The following is a 20,104-nucleotide window of genomic DNA, read 5'->3' as shown; positions in this document are numbered from 1 at the left end:
CAAGGTACCCACAGAGGGGCCAAGGCTTGGAGGTGCTTCCCAATCTCCCAGAGCAGTGCTGGCACCACGACAGCCAGATGGGAATTTTGGTTACGTCACGTGCAAGTTGCTGCATCCCACCAGCTGCTGCTTGCTGGAGCTGTTTTCCTTAATGAGGCTTCCCTTGTTGGGAAAGAAAAGGCTTCAATTTGTCAGTCAACAACTGTCAAGATCAATCCATCCTCAGTGGCATCGGAACATCCCAGGGGATCAGCAGATCGTGTTCCACAAAGCCCTTGCAATCAAATCTCCCCAAGTGCAACTTTTCCTGAAAAATAGAGAAGTACCTTCCAGGTGTAGGAACAGCTGCTGAACCAGGATTTCCTGCACAAACTCTGTATGACCAGCTCTCACACCCCACTTTCTGAGAAACAATTCCAGCAACCTGCAGGTAACAAGGAACACTGAACAATGTGGATCCACAAACCTTTGCTGCTCCTGCAAATGATGGCTCCGAACACCTTGTAATAAATCAAAAAACTTTTATTTTGAAGATATATTATAAATGTACAGCACACACAACATCAGTGTCTGGGGTTATGTGTGAGCAGGTTTAGAGCCTCAGCATTCATTCCAGCCCTGGCCGTGGGTTCCACATCTCCACACAAAACAATTCCAGGCTGAACAGGTCTGGCTTTGCCAACACCTCCCTGACTTCCAGGAATATATTTCAGAACAGCAACTGCTTAAAATGATCACAAATTAGCAGCATTCCTTGCTTTTGGCCTGGAGGATTTCTGCAGGGAGCAAATCCTGCTGGTTTTCCTGCTCAGGGAGAGGTCAGCGACCCACACGAGCGTGGCCAGAATGAATCCCGAATTCCACAGGCTCGGGGATGTCTGCCCTAGTTTAAGCTTCAGAAAAGTAATGTTACACCTTAGGAAGAGCTGTGCATGCCACACACCGGCATCAGAGCCAGATCAAAGTTATCCTATGCAGTAGCTAATTGCTGTATACACAGGTGAAATGAGAAAATGTGAAGTCAGTACCTTGCAATGTAATTTTACTGGTGCTGCCTCGTGGGAAGTGCTGGGTAGCAAATCACATTCGTGTACAGTTCATTAAGCCACGATAAAAATATGAAAATTAAAAATCTCTACAGGCCTCTGTTACCTGCTGCAACAGAGACACTTGGGTTTGTGGGGCTTTGTTTAAAATGTGATCCAATTTCTCCCTCTCCCCAGAGCATGATATAAAACTATACCCAAATTCAGTAAGAATTTAATGCATTTACATTTACTGAAGTTCACATGCTGCAAACAGGATCTGCATCGAAGATCTTCAAATCTAGGGCAAGAGGTCCTTAAAAAAACCCTTTTGCTACACTGGATGTGGGGATGGAGGCGAGAACCACCATGAGAACATTCACGTGGATGTAACACCCCGTGCGGGGAGGTGGGGATTGTCCCCCTGCCCTGCCACAGCCAGCACACATCCTTCCAAGGAGGAGCTGTCCCAGAGAGGGGGATCCAGGCAGGATCTCCAGCCCCACAGCTCCAGGACTCTCAGTCGGATGGAAATACCAGCTGGAAGCGCTGTTGTTCTGTTGGTTAATAAAAATGGTATTTATTATTAAAAGTAGAAAACCAGGATGGTACCTTTGGATGGTTCCTTTCCTTCCTTTGTGCACTGGCTATCCGTGCACAAACCTTTGGGAAAATTGCCACTGGAGCAGAGCTCACAGTAACCTGTGCCCCTTCCACAGGCAATGTTTGCTGACAGTGTCGCTTTACATTCGTTTGGTGCGATGCTTGTTTTGGTGTGAACGCCTAAAAAAAGTAATTGTAACAGTCCTAACTAAAAAGGATTTCAATAACCACTACAGAGTTGCTTGGATATGAAAATCGATCTTTGAAATGCAAGTTTGGTTCCAGGAGAGAAGGAAAGAAAGGGGAGGAGGGGTCAAGCTTAGGGTCGGGTCTGTGACAGGAGCTGCCAAGAAGCAGCCAGGAGCTGGAGGCCTTGGAACTCGTGCAGGAGAGAACCTCACACTTCCCAGAGGAGGAATGCCCTGATGGCTGCTTTGGGAACTGTGCAAGTCAATTCTGCAGCTGCATGGAGAGCACAAACGTCCTTGAAATGGTCTAAAGCCCAGCAGGGCGATCCCAGGTGACCATTCCACGGAGGGATGCAGCAATCCTAAAGGAAGACTCGGGGCCCTGCTCACCAGGAGAGGAGGAATGGCAGATTCTTTGGGATGGACCAGGGAGAGAGGTTCAGCAGGAGAGTTACACTGGCTCGGGCTCACAGGTCAGAGCAATCAAGGTCCAAGCTGTAAAGTAGCCACTGGCCTATTTTCCAAATACATCCCTTTAAATGCATCCCCCTAAAAAGAGAGTATAAATATGAAGCCCTGAGAACACACTTCCACATAGTACATTGCCATTAAAAATATCAGTGTTTTGATGACACAGTTATAAGTTAGATATATTTCAATAAATAGCTGGCTACTTGCAAGAGGCCTGCAACATCAAAAGGTACAAGATTGTCTGGCTACCGATGGGGCAAAGAGCAGGAAGTGTAAGAATCACACTATTAGTCACCCACCACCCCATCCCTTTCCTGCTCCATCTCACAGGCTTCCAAATATTCCCTTGACCATGTTAAGAGAAAATTAACTCTGACATGTCTGTGCTAGTTTGTACTTGAACACCCGAGCTGCAAGCACGGGACTCGAGCCTGTAAATCCTCACTGCTGGGAGCATTTTCTCCTCACAAAACCTGCTGGTTTTATTTAACAAAAATCCTTCCTGTGTGTTCAGGGATCTCTCACGGGCCCTCAGAGCAGATCCCCCAGTCCTGCACACAAGGACAGCACAGTTCCTCACCAGGCAAAGCCACACACATTCCTTGTGCCCCATGGCTGCACGTTCCAGCTCCAGAGTGGTGACACCTCAGCTTTTGCAAGTTTTCTAAAAACTGGCCCAATCCGTGCCTTTCCAAGCACAGTGGACTCAACTCCCCTCTGCATTTTCTGGGATGAAGCAGCAATCCCAGCCCTGGGGTGACGGGACACAGCCCCTGGTGTAATTCACACCCCAGCACCTCTGATGTCTTGATCAATTCCTTCAGCCTCAGGGGTGTTTTTGCTGGGTTTAAATCAACTCCTGTGCCTTGCTGCAAACACCACACCTCCTAAATTCTGGTCTCCTTCAGCTTTTGGCCACTGCAAACCACATTTCTCACAAGCCAAGCAGGGCTCTGTCACAGCCATCCCAAACAACACCTCAGCTGTGGAAGTGTTGAGCTCTGGAGTAACAAAACCCAGAAATAACCACATCTTCTCAAGCCTCCCAGCACCCTAAAATGCAGAATTCCTTTATCCCTATGGTCTCCCAACTGCTGCTGCTGAACCTGGGCATTCTCACCCTTTGTCACATAGGATAACCCATTTTACTGATGTTTTTCCCCACCCTTCATAACCAGCTCAGGGGCACTGAGGGCTGCTGGCATTCCAAGGGAGGCAGCTCTGAGCACTTTTATCCCTCTGAGCTCCACAGTCCAACCATGGACTCCTGCAATCCAACCCAGCACTTCCCAAGCTGGGAATTTTACATTCTTCAAGGGCCACAACTGCACCAAAGGATCTGTTTGCTATGTCTGAACCTCTCCTTATCCATTCAGAAGCCAAAAAAACTCCCACCAAACTACAGGGTAGTTTTTTCCAACTTTGCCTTCTAAAAACACTCATTAAAAGGAGTATTAACCACAATCCTGACTGTAGAGAAGGACATTTCTCTCTAACATTAAGAGCTTCAAGTAAAAGAGTCTTCTGGTATTATTACAGGCAAAAAGCTTCAGAAGTAAGCAAAAAAAAATTGGATTAAATAATCAAAACCTTTCATAAGACCACAATATTCAGTCACAGCTTCTCATGAGTAGCTGTGCTGAGCTCACTGGGGTGCAGGATCAGGCTCCAGGACAAGGTTATAATTTCATGTCATGGTGTCAGTCTATTCTTAGCAAGAGCCCACAAAAATGGTTTTACTGTCCAATTTGAACAGAAGAAACATCTCTATAAAGCTTGGAATTTCTACATGTAGAAGTAAATATTTCAGCAGTCATCAGCTGTAAAGTTTAATATGAAATTACAAAATTAAAAAAAAAAAAAAAAGAATCCTGGGATAGCAAGACAAGATAAAATCTCAGGCTGTTTTGATTTCCCCACCCTTCATCTTAATTATGAGAAATTGGCAACTTCAGTGCCTCAGCTGCATAACAGCACAGAGCAGATGCCAAGTTCAGGCCAAAACTTGTTGTAGGGTTTCGGGTTGCATCTTGCTGAGTTTTTGTTTAAAAAAGCCCCAGCTGCACATGAATCCCTCCCACACCTCAGAGGGGACTTGCAGAGCTGCTCGGGATCTCCCTGTCTGACAGGACACCTCTGTGCTGCTCCAGCACAGGGTCTCCAGCTGCTTTTTCTGCAAGATTTGCCTCTCCTGCCTTTCCTGCAGGGCTGTGAAGCACAAGGCATGGCAGGGATGGTGACAGATGTCAATCATGTTTCACTAAGTTGAAAATAAATCCCTTTTTTTTAGCAGACTGCTAAAAAAGTAAACACCTGCAGGGCCCAGTCATAAACACCAGCTGGATTCACAGTGAGTTCTGTTCTTAATAGCTCAGAATTCCTCTCTGAAATCTCAAGTCAGTCTTCTGGCAAATTAGGAAAGACCAAACCTGACATTCTTGGTATGACCATGGTAAAAATAAGTATAAAGAAAAACCCACTTCTAACTCAAAGATAGCAATTTCAAGCGTGCTTTAAATACCTTAAACAAGATAAAAACCTGTGTGGTTCTGCTGCTTTACAGACCAACAGCAACCCCCCATGCAATTCAGCTGCTTTTTTTTTTTTGCTTTTTTTTTTTTTTTTTTGTAAACAGAATAAAACCCCCACAAGCCCCTTGCCAAAACTGTGCACGTAAAAATGGGAAAAAAAAACCACTGTGTGAACATATCCCTCCTTGCAATGGGATATGGCAGAGTGTGAGCTTAGGAATTGCAGCCACTTGGGAATCCAAGTTTTGATGTGGTGAATTCTGTGCTGAAAGAGGTCCTGCACCTTTATTGTACCTGCCAGAGAACCTCCAGCAAGTACAACCCCAGTGGGACTGCAACAACACTAATGCAGCAAATAAATAGGAAAAAGTAATGCTATTTATTAGAATTCCATCTCTGAATGATTCTGCTTAAATTAGAATGCCAGATAAACAAGCTTGAATAGAAATGTGCTTGCTCTCCCAAGATTTGGGCTTTTAAAAAACATTTCCTAAGAATCATTTTTTTTTTTGTAAAAAGCAGTTTTGCAATTTGATAAGAGCTATAAATTAATACTGTATGGAGATGATTGATATCCTATGCTAGTGGTCAGTGACCTTTTGTAAACACCAGCCAGAACCTAGCAAAACTGGCCAGAAAACTGTCACAGGCCTTTTGAACGAGCAGTATTTCTTTCCAACAATCAGATTCTTAAGCGTTTTCACAAAACCTTTTTCCTATTTTTTTTTTTTTTAATATATATACTTTATTTTAAACCTAATACCTGAAAACATAAACAAATCCTCAAACCTCTTCCACTAACACTAAATCCACAAGGCAACTCACTCCTGTTGGCCGTAACTACGAAAGCTCTCGTGCGAGAGACCCCTCCAGCCAGGATCTCCTCCTTTCCCTCCCTCCCTCCCTTCCATCCACCCCTTCCCAGCCATCCAGGCAGCCTCCCGTGGAGGTGGAGGGGGAGTGAGGGCCAGGGGGAAGTGGCACAGTGCACTGGCAGCTCCCTCTACGTGCGATTCAGTGTCTGGAAGATTCGGGAGATCTGTAACATCACCGGCCCCGTTTCGGGATCGTTCATCCACTGAGTGCTGTTCAAGGGGTTTTCAAGCATATCCTCGAAGGCTGCCAAGAAACAGGGGTTGCAAACAGTTAGTCCTTCAATGTTTGGGAGGTTTCAACAGCAGGGCACTGAGAAACAGCCACAACTCGAAGGCAGTGCTCAGAAATGGTGGGGATACACCTTGTGCATTCCCAAGGGTCCACAGCCTGGCATGATGCTACAGGCTTTGTGCTTTCCTCCCTTCTCAGCACTAAATTCACTGCAGACAGGGATTAAATAATCAGCCTGGATTACAGGCCAGCCCACAAAACCTCAAGGACATGAGGTTGAAAAGGTAAAGCCTTAACAAATGTGTCCAGGTCTCGGTCTCCAGCATCATGCCATGAAATTTATCCCTTCCTGAACGCTCTCCTGGAGCTCCAACTCCTCTGACCAAAGCTTTTTGCACATCCCAGCCTGGACTTTTTGCACCAATATCCTTTTCCTCCCTGGTACTTAAGCAAGATATTTCATGGAAACCACGGCCACTCCTTGCCTGTTCCAAGTGGTCCAAATATTTAATAATCTGTCATTACAATAAGCTTTGCTGTTTGTTTGCCTTTCTGTTGTTTTCTTGTACTGTTCCTAGTTTTGATTCTTCTACTCATGCTGAAGGAACCAGACAGGCACTGCAAGAGCTGAGCTGCCAGTCTGGCAGAGGAATGGGCCAGGCACTCATTTAAGCCCTTTGACAGCCACTGAGCTGGGCTCCTGGACATTTGGAGTCAGTCATCACAGAATGGGACAAAAAAAGCAGCTGCACAGTTACCAAAATGTCAGTGTTGTAAGAGCCTGGCCCAAGGTCAGGGTTAATTTTCCCAGGAGTGGCAGTGCACAAAGCTCAAGTGCCATTAGCGGGAGCTGGAAATGCCCAGCACCTCTGAAAGGTTCCTCATTAATACCTTGCTCAAGGTCATGCAACTTGCCTCCAGGAAAGCCCAAAATAAAATCCAGATCTCCCCTTTCAGCATTTGAACTATTTTCTTTTACACAGACTCACAAGCTTAAAACTAAAGATTTATCGATATTCTGTATGGAACTCATTAAATGCAAACCCTCATTATTAAAACCTGTGACATAAGCAATTTGCAGATGTATCATTAGGAATACATTCTCTGGTGTTCATCCAAGCTCCACGAGCTCCTATAATGGCATTTCATTTTCTATTTATATTCTGAGCTGCAGTGAGGAACCCCTGTTGGAAATGAAGAGACCATTTGTTCAGAAATCAAGAGTGGGAAGGTTCTGCTCTTGAATTATTTAAAGGCTTGCAAACTCTCCTGATTACATTTAAAGTTGTATTTTTAAAGGCTCTCTTGAATGAGCTGTGCACACAGCCTTTATTTAAAAGCATTGCTTCAAGTAAGTTTTGAAGCTAAAGATTAAATGCAAAACTTTTTATATCTACATGGCAGAGTCAGTCATTGCTCTGTGTTGTCAAAAAGAGCAATTCCTCAGGGATTTGAGGCTCTGTCCTCAGCTGGGCATGCACTGTGCCCACAGCCTTTCTGACCCTGAGCACACAGACTTTACCACAGAGCTCAAACCCAAGCAAGGGGAAGGGTGTATTCCCATTTTATCCCCATTTGATAGGCAAAACCTTAGCTCAACCTTCTTGTTTGGATATTTTTCCACAAGTTCCCTTCTGTCTCAGTGATCAGGCCTCACACCCAGGGAGCTGCACAGCTGGAGACAGCCCTGTTTTTTCTGTGAAATAATCAGAGTTCTAGACAGACATTCCTAATTTTTCCGCTCGTGGCCAAAGGGAGCACACAAAAGGTCTCCTAAATCCACAAAAGCTTTGCAGCCAGCAGCTATTCAAGTTCTGAGTTTAGCAAGTGTAATCCTGGGGAATTACAACCATTTCTGGGACAGCCCCAAGGCCTGCTCTGGGCTCAGGATGAAGCAAACAAACAGCAGAGCTCATGCAAGTGAGGAACAGGCTCCAGAGCTGCCCCTATCCCCCAGAGGGGGCTGGCATCATCATCTCTGCTTGGATTTCCTGGCAAATCCAGCTGGAACCCACACAGGACTTACCTAGTAGAGTTTTAGGGTTGGTGAGCCCTAATTGTACCACTGGGTTTTCTAAGATGGCTTGGAAGAGAGGACTGTTGGTGTCAATGCCCTTATCTAAGTCCTCTGGAGAAGGTTTTCTGTCTCCCAGCAGCCACTCACACTGAAAGAAATCAGCAGGCACATCAGATTTCATTAGAACCAAAGTGTCTCTACTCAAAAGTTTTGCTAATGTGGCATTTTAAAAATACTTTTCCCTCTCCCAATTAAAGCCTGAGCTGTACATTTCTTTTCACATGTTCATTTGTACCATCCAACCCAATATCCTCTCTCCAACAGTAGCCAGCACTGGATACTAGAAAGAAGCTTTCCTGGCTGTCAGCTGGGCCCACAAAATTTTCTTTTATATAAAGAAATTTTTTTTCCTTAATATAAGGAAAATTTCCAAGACTAATCAATCTTGGAAAAACTTCCTGTTTTCTGATTCCAGAAACTGTGGAAGTATTGCTGCCAATTGGTAATTCACACACCGCATGGCTTGAATCATTTATTCCTGTCCTAAACCAGTTATTCTTGGGAATAACCTTCTCCTTTCTCATGACAGCACAATCTCTTTGGCAGACTGAGGCGAGGGAGTTTCTCAAAAGCTTTTTGAAAACCCAGCCTCAGCCTCACAGACCCCAAGGAGCTCCTCTGAGGAGTCCAAACCCTCTTCAGTCATCCCAGTTGTGCACCAAATTTCAAGGAGGCACAGAATTTGTGCTCCTGAATCTCCAGCAGGAGCTGACTTTCTGACAGATCAAAACATGATCCAGTTGAAGGATGAGAAGCATCAGTGGGACAGACCCTTGGAGCAGGAAGGAGCAGCAAGGATGTTGTACTCACAGCTGCATTTTGCTGGTTGTTGTTCACTCTGAGTGCATCCACCACTTCCTTTTCATCAAATCCCATCTCCATCAGGGCAATGACAGCCTAGAGCAGAACCCCACAGCTTAACAAATCTTACATTTAGATCAGAAATGAGAGCAATCATATCCCTTCACCTTCTGTGCACAGGTTTATGTGAGGTAAAACCCCCTTATTATTTCCACATGCAAAGCCCTCAGTAGTTTTATTAACAAAGTTTTCAAACATTCTATATCAAAAGTGTCTTTATTATGGAAGAACTAAAAAATCTTAGGAGTGAAGGTAGTTCCTACCCTCAACACTGGAAGCTGAATGCAAGGCAAAAAGCAAATGTATACCTGGGGTAGAAAAGAGAAGGAAAATGAGGAAAAACCCCTCATTTTGGAACTCCTCTCCTGTCACAAAGCTCTTGTTCACATCTCACTGACAGATCAGCCTTGATGTGCTTTTGTGGTTCTATTCACCCCATTTAATTTCACTTCCCAGATTACCATACTGCTGGGAAGTGTGATGTGTTCACACAAACCTACTCAGATAATGGTACCAAAATGTTTCATTGTTTGGGAATCGCACCCAGGCCATCAAACACATTTGCAGCTCTTAACCCACATGGCAGAGCAGCCAGATGTAAACCCATGGTGCCAGATGTCCCAGAGCCCCTCCTACTGTGTTCCCAGTGGGAGAACAACACATTCCCACTGCAGGTAATGCTGTGTTCTGTAAAAAGGGCAACTTCTGTCCTTGCTGCAAGACTTCAGCCTGCTGGTGGTACTTTGCCTTGTTCCCTAAAACAATAATGTTCTTCTGTCCTTTCCACAGAATCATGGAATGGTTTGGGTTGGAAGGGACCTTAGAGATCATCCAGCCTCAATTCCCTGCCAGGAGCAGGGACAGTTTCCACTACCCCAGGGTTTCCAGATCCCCATCCAACCCTTTCTACAGCCGAAGGATCTACTCCTGTCCTGCCACCCTTCCTTCCCAGGCTGCAGTGAAAACGGCAATGCCAGGGGTCTGGAGCTCATGTCACTCCCCTCAGAGAGTTTCCAGGTGCAGAAGTAACTGTGCCTTTCAGGCAGATCCTGCTATCCCAGACAGTAAAGCATTCCTGAGGTAAAATCCCTGAGTTTAAACACCTCCACTGAAATACTGCCAAGCCAGCACAACACCCATCTACCCAGCGGGCCCATTTCATTTATGAACAAAACGTTTGGATTTTATGGTGCCCATGAATTCCCTCGTAGTCCCACAAGTCCCAGAGGGGATTAGCAGCACCCACCCGTGGGTCAGGACGGAACTCTCTTTTCCTCCGGATCTTCTTGAAGATTTCCGTCAGCTCATCCTTGGCCTCCTCCCCGCCCTCCTCTGAGCTGGGACCCGCAGCTGCCTCAGCAGAGGAGGCAGCACCTTCAGCTGGGGCTTCTGCAGGAGCAGAACCTGGCAGAGGAGCATCCACAGAAGGGTCATCAGCGTGTTCTATCAACCACTCCATGGCCTGGGTGACGGACATGCTGGAAAACACACGGGAACACCGCTGAGGATGTGACAGCCACGCTCCACCTGCATCCATCTACCCCATGCCAGATGCACCTGCAGCTTAATTAGGACCTGAAAACTCATAAATGAAGTTTTGGAGGAAATCTCAGAGCACTTCAATTCTCTGGGCATCCACAATTGTCTCTGAATTCAGGAAAAGAGAGGCTCCAAGTCCAGCTTGGGCCTGCAACCCAGATTTTGAAAGGTGTTTCTGAGGGAGTCACCTCTCTCTCTGCAGCATCTGCTTTGTTTCCCAAAGAAGAACTGGCTGTATGCAGCTGTGGACAGAACTGCCAACAAAGCACATTCCAAATGTGCACTGGAGCCACGTCTCAAGTGCCAGGAGCTCTGTTCCTCAGGGAGAGGGAGCAGAACACCACAGTGTGATACCATCACTTGCTGTGCAGTGTAACTGCTCCAGCTAGGGGGTCCTCAGAGCTCCCAAACACCTCTCCCCAACAGGTAGAAAGGAAAAAGCCAAGACAGCAACAGTGCAAGGAATGTGTCATTCCATTTGACACACAGGAATTACTGCATATTCATGGAAGGGAAAGCCTTTGCCTATTTGGCTTTTCTGTTACAACATGAAAGCTGCAGGACAGCAGGGGAGAAAGTCTTCCTGAGATACTGGAAAAGTGAGATTGGAATATGTTGTGGACTCTTATCACCAAGATTTTTCAAGAATGGCCTAACAAACCCCTCTGAGGAGTGAGACAGTACAGCTGGCTGTTCTTGGGGCAGGAGAACTACATAACCTCCTATTTTACTGCAGCTGCTCTCTGGACTTGACAATAGTCTTTGAATTTTTTAAAGATCAGCACAAAGCATATTTCTACAGCTGAAAGGCCAGTGTGGATGGCCTAACTTTGCCCTTTCCTCTGTAAAATCTGACTTTGAAAGATGAAGAAAATGTGAGTATGATACTTGGAAAGAGTGCCAGCCTGGCAGCCCTGTGACCCACAGACCTTGCAGAGCACATCCAGCCCTGATCCCCCTTCCTGTGCCACCTGCGCTGTGCCTGAGGCAGCACTTCTTGGAGTTCAGGCTTTCTCCAGCCTCCACTGAGGTGACCCATATAAGGAGACAAAAAAGATGCAAATGTGTGGCGAGGCAGAGCTGTTTTAAGTGCCAGGCAGTGCTGCACACTCACTGGTTCAGGCGGAGGGCTTTGACAGCTCTGCTCTCAGGGAAGCCCATCTCGGTGAGCTGGCGCAGCGCGATCTCGTCCACCCTGTCCTCCTCGTCCTCATCCAGCATGGCTGCACACACACAAACAAAACAGAGCTCAGATGCATTGCAGCCTCACATAAACCCCTGTGTCAATGGAAAGGCACGTGTTAAGTTCAAGCCCCGTTCTCTCTCCCATCCCTTCTTTTGTTTCTGTCCCCAGTTTGCCACCTCATCATGTAATTCGCCGCACTCAGCTCGCTCCGGCTCAGATTGATTCTTCCAGGACAAAGGCTTTGTCCAGATGTGTTCAAGATCTCAAACAAAAGGCCACTAACTGCCACATGACCACGGGATTTCCACACAATTAAACATAGGAGATTCACTGAAGATCTATTAAGCATTTCTCCAGAAATTAAGTTAGATCTGGCTGTAGCAGATCTCAAGGATGAGCATTTCCTGCCAACCCCACCAACATTTCTCCTCATCTCACTACATCCTTGTGAATTTTCAACTGTTCTTTACCACCCCTACTACCAATTTTTAAATGGAACTTCTCACCCATTCCAAAGGGACTTTTTATATCCATGATTTTTATCCACGAGGTGAAACTCTCACCACAAAGTTCTCAGCAGCTTTGCTGCCACATCAGTGTTTGAACTTCACTCTGAGCCCATTCTTATGCTCCAAAAACAAATTCCCAGTGTTGAACCAACAACACTAAAGATATGTTCATACCATTTGCCTTCTTAAACAGCTCAACTGCATCGGGGTTCAGTGCTAGCAATTTCTGTGCAACTTCTATGAGAGACACTAAAATCTTCCGGAGCTCTGTCTGGAACTGCAAGAAAGGAAACTGTCAAAGCATTTAGACAGGAAGTTACCAGCCAGCAGTGAATCTTAATCTATCTATTGTTAGTAACACAGCAGCAGCCTGGCCCTCTGTACACAAAGTTGCTTTATTAGGGCTTTCTTTTCATTGTTTAGTCTCTCAGGAGGTCTGCGACCTTCCTGTGAAGTGTTACATGGAAGTAAAAGCTCCTGGGCAGAAAGGTCCTTTTATTTGTACCACACCCCTTGGGCAGTGGTCAAGGAAGGGAAATAAACCACAGGAAACCCCTGAATTATTTAAGACTGAAGAAATAAAACCCCATAGCTTCACATTTTCCAGATTTTGAATATGCTCTGAGGCTTTTTTCCAAGCACAAGCAAAACGTTTAAATCACAATTTAGGACGGTATTTTATTACCATATGTCTAAACCTTAAGCTATTTAATACACATTACAGACATCTAAATTTCTCTTCTAGGAAAAAGATAAGTATATTAAAAAAAAAAGATTAGTACATAACTAGAAAGCAGCCTGTTGGGCTCTGGGTGTGTGTTTTCAAAGAGATGCAGTACTTACATCCCTCATGTTGTGGTGGCTCACGCTGCGGTCCACGCTGCGGGCAGGAAGGTTGGCAGTGGCTTTGAGGATGGCATCCTTGTCAGGAGCCTTCTGCTCCTGCTTCCTCTGCAGGGAAGGGAACAGGAGCAGGTTTCATAACCCATTAGCCACAGCACAGAGTTTCATATTGCTCCCCAAGACACCAGGCAGCACTCTGTCACTTGTAACGCCACGGATTAACAGCGCCAGTGTCTCCCTGCAATTACAGAGCTCAGCTGGGCCTGTTGGGCTGCCCCACCCTCAGTCCTTACACCCAAACATGCAGGGAAATTCCAGCACAAAGAGGGAGACTGATGCATCCCAGAGAACTTGGAGGCTTCTGAGTTTCTGTGATACATCAACACCACCCTGACCCTCAGGAATAACTCCAATAAAACAAAATAAAACAGTGAAGGGCAACATTCCAGCTCCAGAGGCTGCTTAGAGGGTGACAAACCACACAGAGCTAAAGGCAGAAGACAACTTGACAGCAAGCCAACATATTTCTTTGGGTTTTCTAACAAACTAAGGCACTTGCTGAACTGTATTTTAGCTATTAGACATTTGTGCAAAGATCAAATCTGTAACACTTTAACAGAGTGTATCTGTGTGTCTTATTTTAAGTCAAATGTTCTCAGAATGACAGTTAAAAATGCATCATCAGCTTCCTCTAAGTTTGGAAGAAATAAGAAGCAGTTCCTGTAGAATTTAACTGGCATCATCTGCCTCCACAAGGAGAGTACATCACAGTAATCCCTCCACACTTCATCAATAAAGCAATTAAAGTGTTCCAGACTCACTTTCTCCTCTGCAACCACATCTGACATCTTGGGCAGCAGCGTTGGTGCACGCTTCTTGACCAGCAGTAACACATCTGTGAGAGGGAAGGACACTGCCACAAGTTAGAGGGTCTGGGAGAGCAGCTCTGCAAGATATCCCTCAAATTCAACTGCTCCTGGAGATGAATTTTGTATTAGTTCCATTTATTTAGCTTCCTATGTTAGAGCAGAGAGAAGATCTTAAAAACGTTTGGAATTTGCCAGATGAAACCCAAGTTCCTCCTTCCAGACTGATAAAATTCAAACCCAGACAATCTCACCTCTGTCCTGAATGTTCTCCTCCAGCACTGTTTTTGTGTCTGTCAGCACCTTCTCAGAAGTAGCATGGATCAGCTTATGATGTGTCACAGTTTTGGGATCCTCCAAGCTCCCAGGAAGGCACTGCAGGAGACAATAAATAAATACTGCACATCAGAGGACAAAAATGAGGCTCCTCGGGAACCATCTGGCACTCAGGATTCTCCACATACAAACTCTGCATCATTTCCTGGCTTCTCAAGAGCCTGAGCCAGAGGTCAGTGCACATGAAGCATTTTATTAAAGAAAATGAGGTTTGATTTGTGCCTGTGTCGGTGGATTTGTGCTTTCTCGGGACATCTCTCTCACACTAAACTCTGAAGTGCTGGAGATTTGGAGCAAAGCAAGGATGCTCCAGGACCCACTGCTACATTAATTCTGATCACTGAGGTCCCTCAGAAACTGGTTTCACAAAATAAAAATGCAGATCTACCAAGAGCAGCAGTGTTTTACAGGAGGGAAGGCTGGAATGATTCATGTCCTCATTTGGAGTGTCCAAACAGGACAGACTCCCTGCTTCACCTCATAATTATTATTTACTCTCTGAGTAAACAGGGCACTGCCAGCAGTGGTTTTGGTTTCTCTGACCTTAAACTGGGCAGTTTCTGCACCTTGTTTCAAGCTGAAATCAAGAGATTTTGCTGCTATAGCCCTAACCTGGGTTCCTGCTGAAAGGGCTGAACTAAATTTCCATTCACAGCTCTTCCTCCCAACCATAAATAATCAGAATACAATGGATTTTTTTGTGTGTTCATTCCCTTACTGCAATTCTAAATTGCATGTCAATTAATTCACCAGGAAATCAGTTCAAATCCTAAAAAAAGAGTGCTCACACAGGCCTTGAGCTGACTCCTCCTCACACCAGAGTGGCTCCAGATGCACGCTGAAAGACTTCAGGAACATTATTCCATCAATGGATCTAAAGGCTTCCGATTTGTTTGAGTGCAAAAAAAGAAAGCAAAGTACTTGCAATTCCAGAAAGGCAAAGATTAGAAATAACAACCTGAAATTGCTGCTGCTGTTCTCACCACAAAACAGGACACTTCATACTGACCTTGCCTGCTGTGCCCACAGCAAACTGCTTTTAATGACACTTCTAAATATTTCCACCAAGCCACTTCCACCATGTCTGCAGAAGAGAGTGTGCACCTTTTGTGCACCCAGAAATCCCACTGAAAATCCTAATTTCGGTGGAGCATTTAGTGCTGTTCTTCACCAGCCTCCTGCAAAGGAGCATTTTGACTCCATCACCACCTTCCCTGCTGCCTGCAACTGATGGAAAACTCAGCTCCCTGCTGTTTGTCCAACAAAACACTCTTGCTCCCAATACAGATTCTCACCTGAACTTTGGTTCTGATGCCTCAGTGAGACTGAGGTGAGAATATCTGAGTCCTGCTTTGTCTGACAGGAGCCTCTCAGGGAGCCTCCAGCCCATGAAGTCTGAACCAAGGCCAGAGAACACATCAGCAGCTGGGAGCACCTCCTGGAATGGATCTGATAAGGTGCCCAAAATGCCTGGGGACATCAGTGGAACATCTCTGCAAAGCAGCTCAGAATATTCCTGGGACAGATCCTGAGCTAGGAGGAGCTGAAAAGGGCAGCTGGGAGGTGTTTTTGGGGTGGGCACACAGACCTACTTCCATTTCCCCCACCACATATAAAAAAGTATGTAGGACAATCACATAATAGATGTGGGCAGTAATTAATCATAAAACTAATCAGGTAAGAGTTTAAGCAAAAAAATAAAGTTCTGTGGCCACCAAATCTTATTTCCAGTTCTTCCAACCATTTTGATAACAACTGCAGAGAATAACAGGGCAGATATGGGCACTAGAGACACCAAAGAGGCTGCTGAGTGAAACACTTATCAGTGACACTCAAGATGGCTTATATTCACATTTTAAATGCCCTGGAAATAGAAAAAAACACCTGACCAGAAGTGCCTTTACTCATTCTCACCTTTGCTTTTTAGTTTTGGAGTTCCCAGCAGGCTGCTCTGCCTGGCAGGGGACAAATATTTATCACAGGTGCCCAAGCAACTGCTGAAATCCTAAGCCCTGGTGATGCCAAACACCTCTTGCAAAGCTTGGAATCCTGGTAAAACCACAAAGCTTTGTTTGTTTTAAAATACAAAAAAAAAGGCTTCTTTTTTTTCTTGCTTTTAATAACAGAAACATTTGAAAGTAGCCCTGACACTCCCTCCTATTAAACTTGGGTGGTTGAAACCATCTGTTTAAACAAATGGGGGAAAACCAGTGGGAGAGGTTTGTTTCTTTGCCTAACTAAAGAGCCCAAAACATCAAATTTGGGGGAGATAAAGACATCCAGAGTGGCACTTCAGAGATCAGCCAGCATTTGAAGGTTATGGAGGGAAAAGTGGCCACTTCCCCAGCTGCAATCCGTTACAAACATCTCCCTCTGCTTCCTGAAAGATTTCAAATTTCAGAGACATTCAGGAACAGACTCATCAGTCTCTTGGAAGAGGTGGCTGCAGAAATGATCTCAAGGTGTTATCAAGATTCAGTCCATGAGCAGGAGCTGTGATTTCTCCAGATCTGTTTTCCCCCTCATAAAACCATTTATTATCCATTATGGTTATGGGAATCCACTCCAGGATGGATTTTTGCACAAAGCAGCAGAGATTGAAATCAAATATCACCCTGAGTTATCAAATTGTGCCTAAACCTGCTCTCTGGCAGTGTGAAGCCATTCCCCCTCGTCCTGTAGAACTCCATCCCTCTCTCCCTGTACTGGAAGGGATCCTGGGCACCTTTATTTCACCCAGGAAATAAAAATTTAACCCTTCAAACGGGAGTTAAGCGGTTAGAAAATACAGGATTTTCTCCTATTGCACAGGTTTTATGTAAAAAGAAATCTTTGTAGGACTTTGAAGGCAAACCCCCCCACACCATTAAATGTGATTTAGTGAACTGTGCTCCCAGGGACAGGCTGAGGCTCCAGCTCTTGCCAGCCCCAGGAAGAAATGCAGCAGGTCAGGAGTGCAGCTGCCAGCCCAGGCTCCTGGCCACGGGTCACCGTGTCACACGCTGCTGCTGTCAGTCAGGCCAGCACTCCCACAGTGTGTGGGGCTCTGGGGACAGCAGCCTGGCACTGCCTGTGCCCCTGGGCACAATCTCCTGCCACACGGTGACACTTTGGCCACCTCCACCAAAATCTCCCTGTTTAAAGCACGGGGAGAGCGTTAGGAGGCATTTGATCTCCCCCAGAAACGCCTCAGTGCCAGCACAGGGGGAGGCTGCACTCGGATTTTAACAGAGCAGGCAATTTGTGCTCTTCAGTTCTCAGTTTCTTCTTCCTTTGCTCAGCCACAGAAAAACCAGGATGGAGTTCAACTCACACAGCACAGACTGCTCCGACACCCCAAAACACACCCCAAACTCTGGAACAAAACATCCCCAAGCGATCCCTGCCCAAACCCCCCTCTGCCAACACACACAGCTCTCCAGAAGGCGGATTTATTTTATTCCCACACGGAGCAGTTCCAGGCAATCCTTGGGGAAAAGCAGACACGGCGCACAAAGCCACCTGCCCACCTGAGCTGATTTTTTACCCCATCCTCTTTTAAAAACCATTTACAGGGCGTTGAAAAAAAAAAAAAAAAAGCCAGCTTTCCTCGGGGGACAATTTTCCTTTTGCCGGGACTGTTTCCCCGTCGTTCCCTGCTGGTTCCCAGCCCCCAGAGCAACCCCGGCGCCTCCGCCCGGCCCCGCTCCCGCTCCTTACGTGCTTCAGGCACCGCTCCTTCAGCTTCTCCACCGTGGTGTCCTCGGCCACCTCCTCCAGCCACTCGGCGCCCTCCATGGTGCACACATGGAGCCTCAGCACCTTCCCCGCAAAGATCTTCTCCTCCTGCACGAACATCGCTCCCGGTCCCGCTCCCGGCGCTTCGCCGCCGCCGCCTCAGCAGGCCCCGGGCAGCGCCGCGCGCTCCCGCCCGCCCATGCAGGTGACCCCGGGCGGCCCGGGGAGCGGCGGCCCGGCCCGGGGAGCGGCGGTGGCTGTGCCCGGCCCGGCCCGGCCCTGCCCGGTGGCACCGCCGCTGTCACCGCCCGGGCCCCGCCGTCCCTCCGGGGACACGGCCGCGGCCGGAAACGGAAACGCTGCGCAGCGCGGCGGCATGCTGGGAGGTGTAGTTCTACCGGGGTGGGCTTCTCCGGAAGTGAAGGAGTAAAACCCCCGCCTCCTCCCCTTCGCGCCCCTGAGGCTTTCAATCTTTAATAAATCTTTAATAAACCTTCAATAAACGATTAACGGCACTGACGTTTAATGACGTTTAAGTCCTTTTATCAACGGCACCTCCGCGCCGCAGTTATGACGGAGTTGCCCGGATGCATTGTGGGATCGCGGCGTCTCCCCCCATGTCCCGGTGCATGCCGGGAGTTGTAGTTCCGCACCGTGAGGCTCGGGGGTCCCCGCGGCGGCCCGGGCAGGGCGGAGGGGTCGCGGAGCCCCCGGGACAGCGGGAGGCACCGGGGCGGTGCTGCCGTGCCCAGCGGGGCCGGGCGGAGGGGTCGCGGAGCCCCCGGGACGGCGGGAGGCACCGGGCCGTGCTGCCGTGCCCAGCGGGGCCGGGCGGAGCGGCCGCGGGCAGCGGCAGTTCCCCGGCGGGCCGGTAGAGGGAGCCCGCGGGCCGCCGCTCCCCGCTGCCCTCGGTCCTTTTGATATCGTATTATTAAAGCTTTAATATCAAAGTTAACTTTGATATTGTGAAAAATACATGGCTTATGATTGGATTTTTGAAAATATTACAATAAAAATATATGCGCAATGTTAGATAGTTATACTGTGTTAATTCTCTTAAGTAGCGTGTTAAATATAGTTTAAGTTCCAGCATAATGTTAAAATAGAGACTATATATGTAAAGAAAGTTGTTTTTTTGTTTGGTTTTTTTTTTTTTTTTTAAATAAAATACTCACTTCAAAGAACACCTTAATCTTCCGGGAAAAAAAAAATATAATTTTCTTATCAGAAGAAGCTATTTCTTCAAACCTTACTCAAACTCAAAAACACCTTAAAAATTAAAAGAAACAGTTAACAAACAACAAACAAAGTTTTTATTTTAAATAAAATATATACATAACCATAAAAGATATAGAAATATACAACACAATATTACTTTTAAAGTTATTCCTTTGTTCACAAAGTATACTTTCCATAACTTAGTATCCAAAAACATTCAAACATCCATAATGCTTTACTTTTTATTGTCTTATAATATTGTGCAAAATACATATTTTATGATTGGCTTTTCACAAGTATTACAATAAATAGTATATGTGTAATGTTAGAAAGTTATACTATGTTAATTCTCTTAAGTAGCATGTTAAATATAGTTTTAAGTTCCAAAATAATGTTAAAATAGAGACTATATATGTAAAGAAAGTATTTTTTAAAAGAATAAAATACTCACTTCAAAGAGCACCTACATCTTCCAAAAAAATTTATAATTTTCTTATCAGAAGAAGCTAATTTCTTCAAACCTTACTCAAAAACACCTTAAAAATGAAAAGACACAGCATACAACAAAGTTCTTATTTTAAATAAAACGTATACATACCCATAAAAGATATACAACAAATATTACTTTTAAAGTTATTCCTTTGGAATTTTGGGGGTTTTTGGAATGGGGTTCAAGGGACAAGATGGATTTGGGCATGTCCTGGCCTTCTTCTCCTTCTCCTTGCCCTCCATGTCTTGCTGTGCTGGTGACACTTTTCTGTTGGTTTAAGGTACAGACACACTGTCCAATATAAATTATAGATATTGGCACATTATTGTAAATATAGTTCAGGTAGTTTTTTCTATAAAATATAAACACAGCTCTGAGGGCAGACAGGATGGCACAGCCGAGCTGCTGGACAGAGCTCAGCAGGGCAGAGAAAGGAGGAAAAATAAATAACCTTGAGGAGCTGATCCTACACATTCAGACTCCTTCTCTGGCTGGGAAATGAGGACTCTGACACTGCTGGGGTCACCCCAACACCCA

General features: G+C 45.9%; 1 protein-coding gene across 2 annotated transcripts; it reads right to left on the bottom strand.

Moving 5' to 3' along the window:
- Window positions 1-501: 501 nt before the first annotated feature.
- On the bottom strand, window positions 502-18,111 carry UBAC1 (UBA domain containing 1). Of its 2 annotated transcripts, none has more exons than XM_021543617.2 (10): window positions 17,842-18,111; window positions 14,061-14,181; window positions 13,762-13,835; window positions 12,941-13,048; window positions 12,272-12,389; window positions 11,517-11,625; window positions 10,110-10,341; window positions 8,813-8,899; window positions 7,952-8,090; window positions 502-5,937 (listed from the first exon to the last, which is right to left on the bottom strand). In XM_021543617.2, exons 1-10 carry the CDS (start codon window positions 17,977-17,979, stop codon window positions 5,822-5,824), a joined length of 1,242 nt encoding a protein of 413 aa, XP_021399292.1. In that variant the 5' UTR covers window positions 17,980-18,111; the 3' UTR covers window positions 502-5,821. The 2 variants fall into 2 exon arrangements, with proteins under 2 accessions (XP_021399292.1, XP_021399293.1); XM_021543618.3 differs by having other exon boundaries at window positions 12,272-12,374.
- Window positions 18,112-20,104: the final 1,993 nt, after the last annotated feature.

The sequence above is a fragment of the Lonchura striata genome, chromosome 22 (genome assembly GCF_046129695.1).
Source record: "Lonchura striata isolate bLonStr1 chromosome 22, bLonStr1.mat, whole genome shotgun sequence".
Classification (NCBI taxonomy): domain Eukaryota; kingdom Metazoa; phylum Chordata; class Aves; order Passeriformes; family Estrildidae; genus Lonchura; species Lonchura striata.
Note: the sequence above shows the minus strand (reverse complement) of the source record. Positions and strands in the feature narration are given on the sequence as shown.

What these genes read in the sequence shown, in the direction of transcription:
- UBAC1 (XM_021543617.2), bottom strand. Translation starts at nt 17,979, where the DNA reads ATGTTCGTGCAGGAGGAGAAGATCTTTGCGGGGAAGGTGCTGAGGCTC. An exon ending in AGGAGCGGTGCCTGAAGCAC is followed by an intron (nt 14,182 to 17,841) that starts GTAAGGAGCGGG and finishes TGTCTCCTGCAG; the next exon opens with TGCCTTCCTGGGAGCTTGGA. An exon ending in AAAGCCCTCCGCCTGAACCA is followed by an intron (nt 10,342 to 11,516) that starts GTGAGTGTGCAG and finishes TGTGTTTTCCAG; the next exon opens with CATGTCCGTCACCCAGGCCA.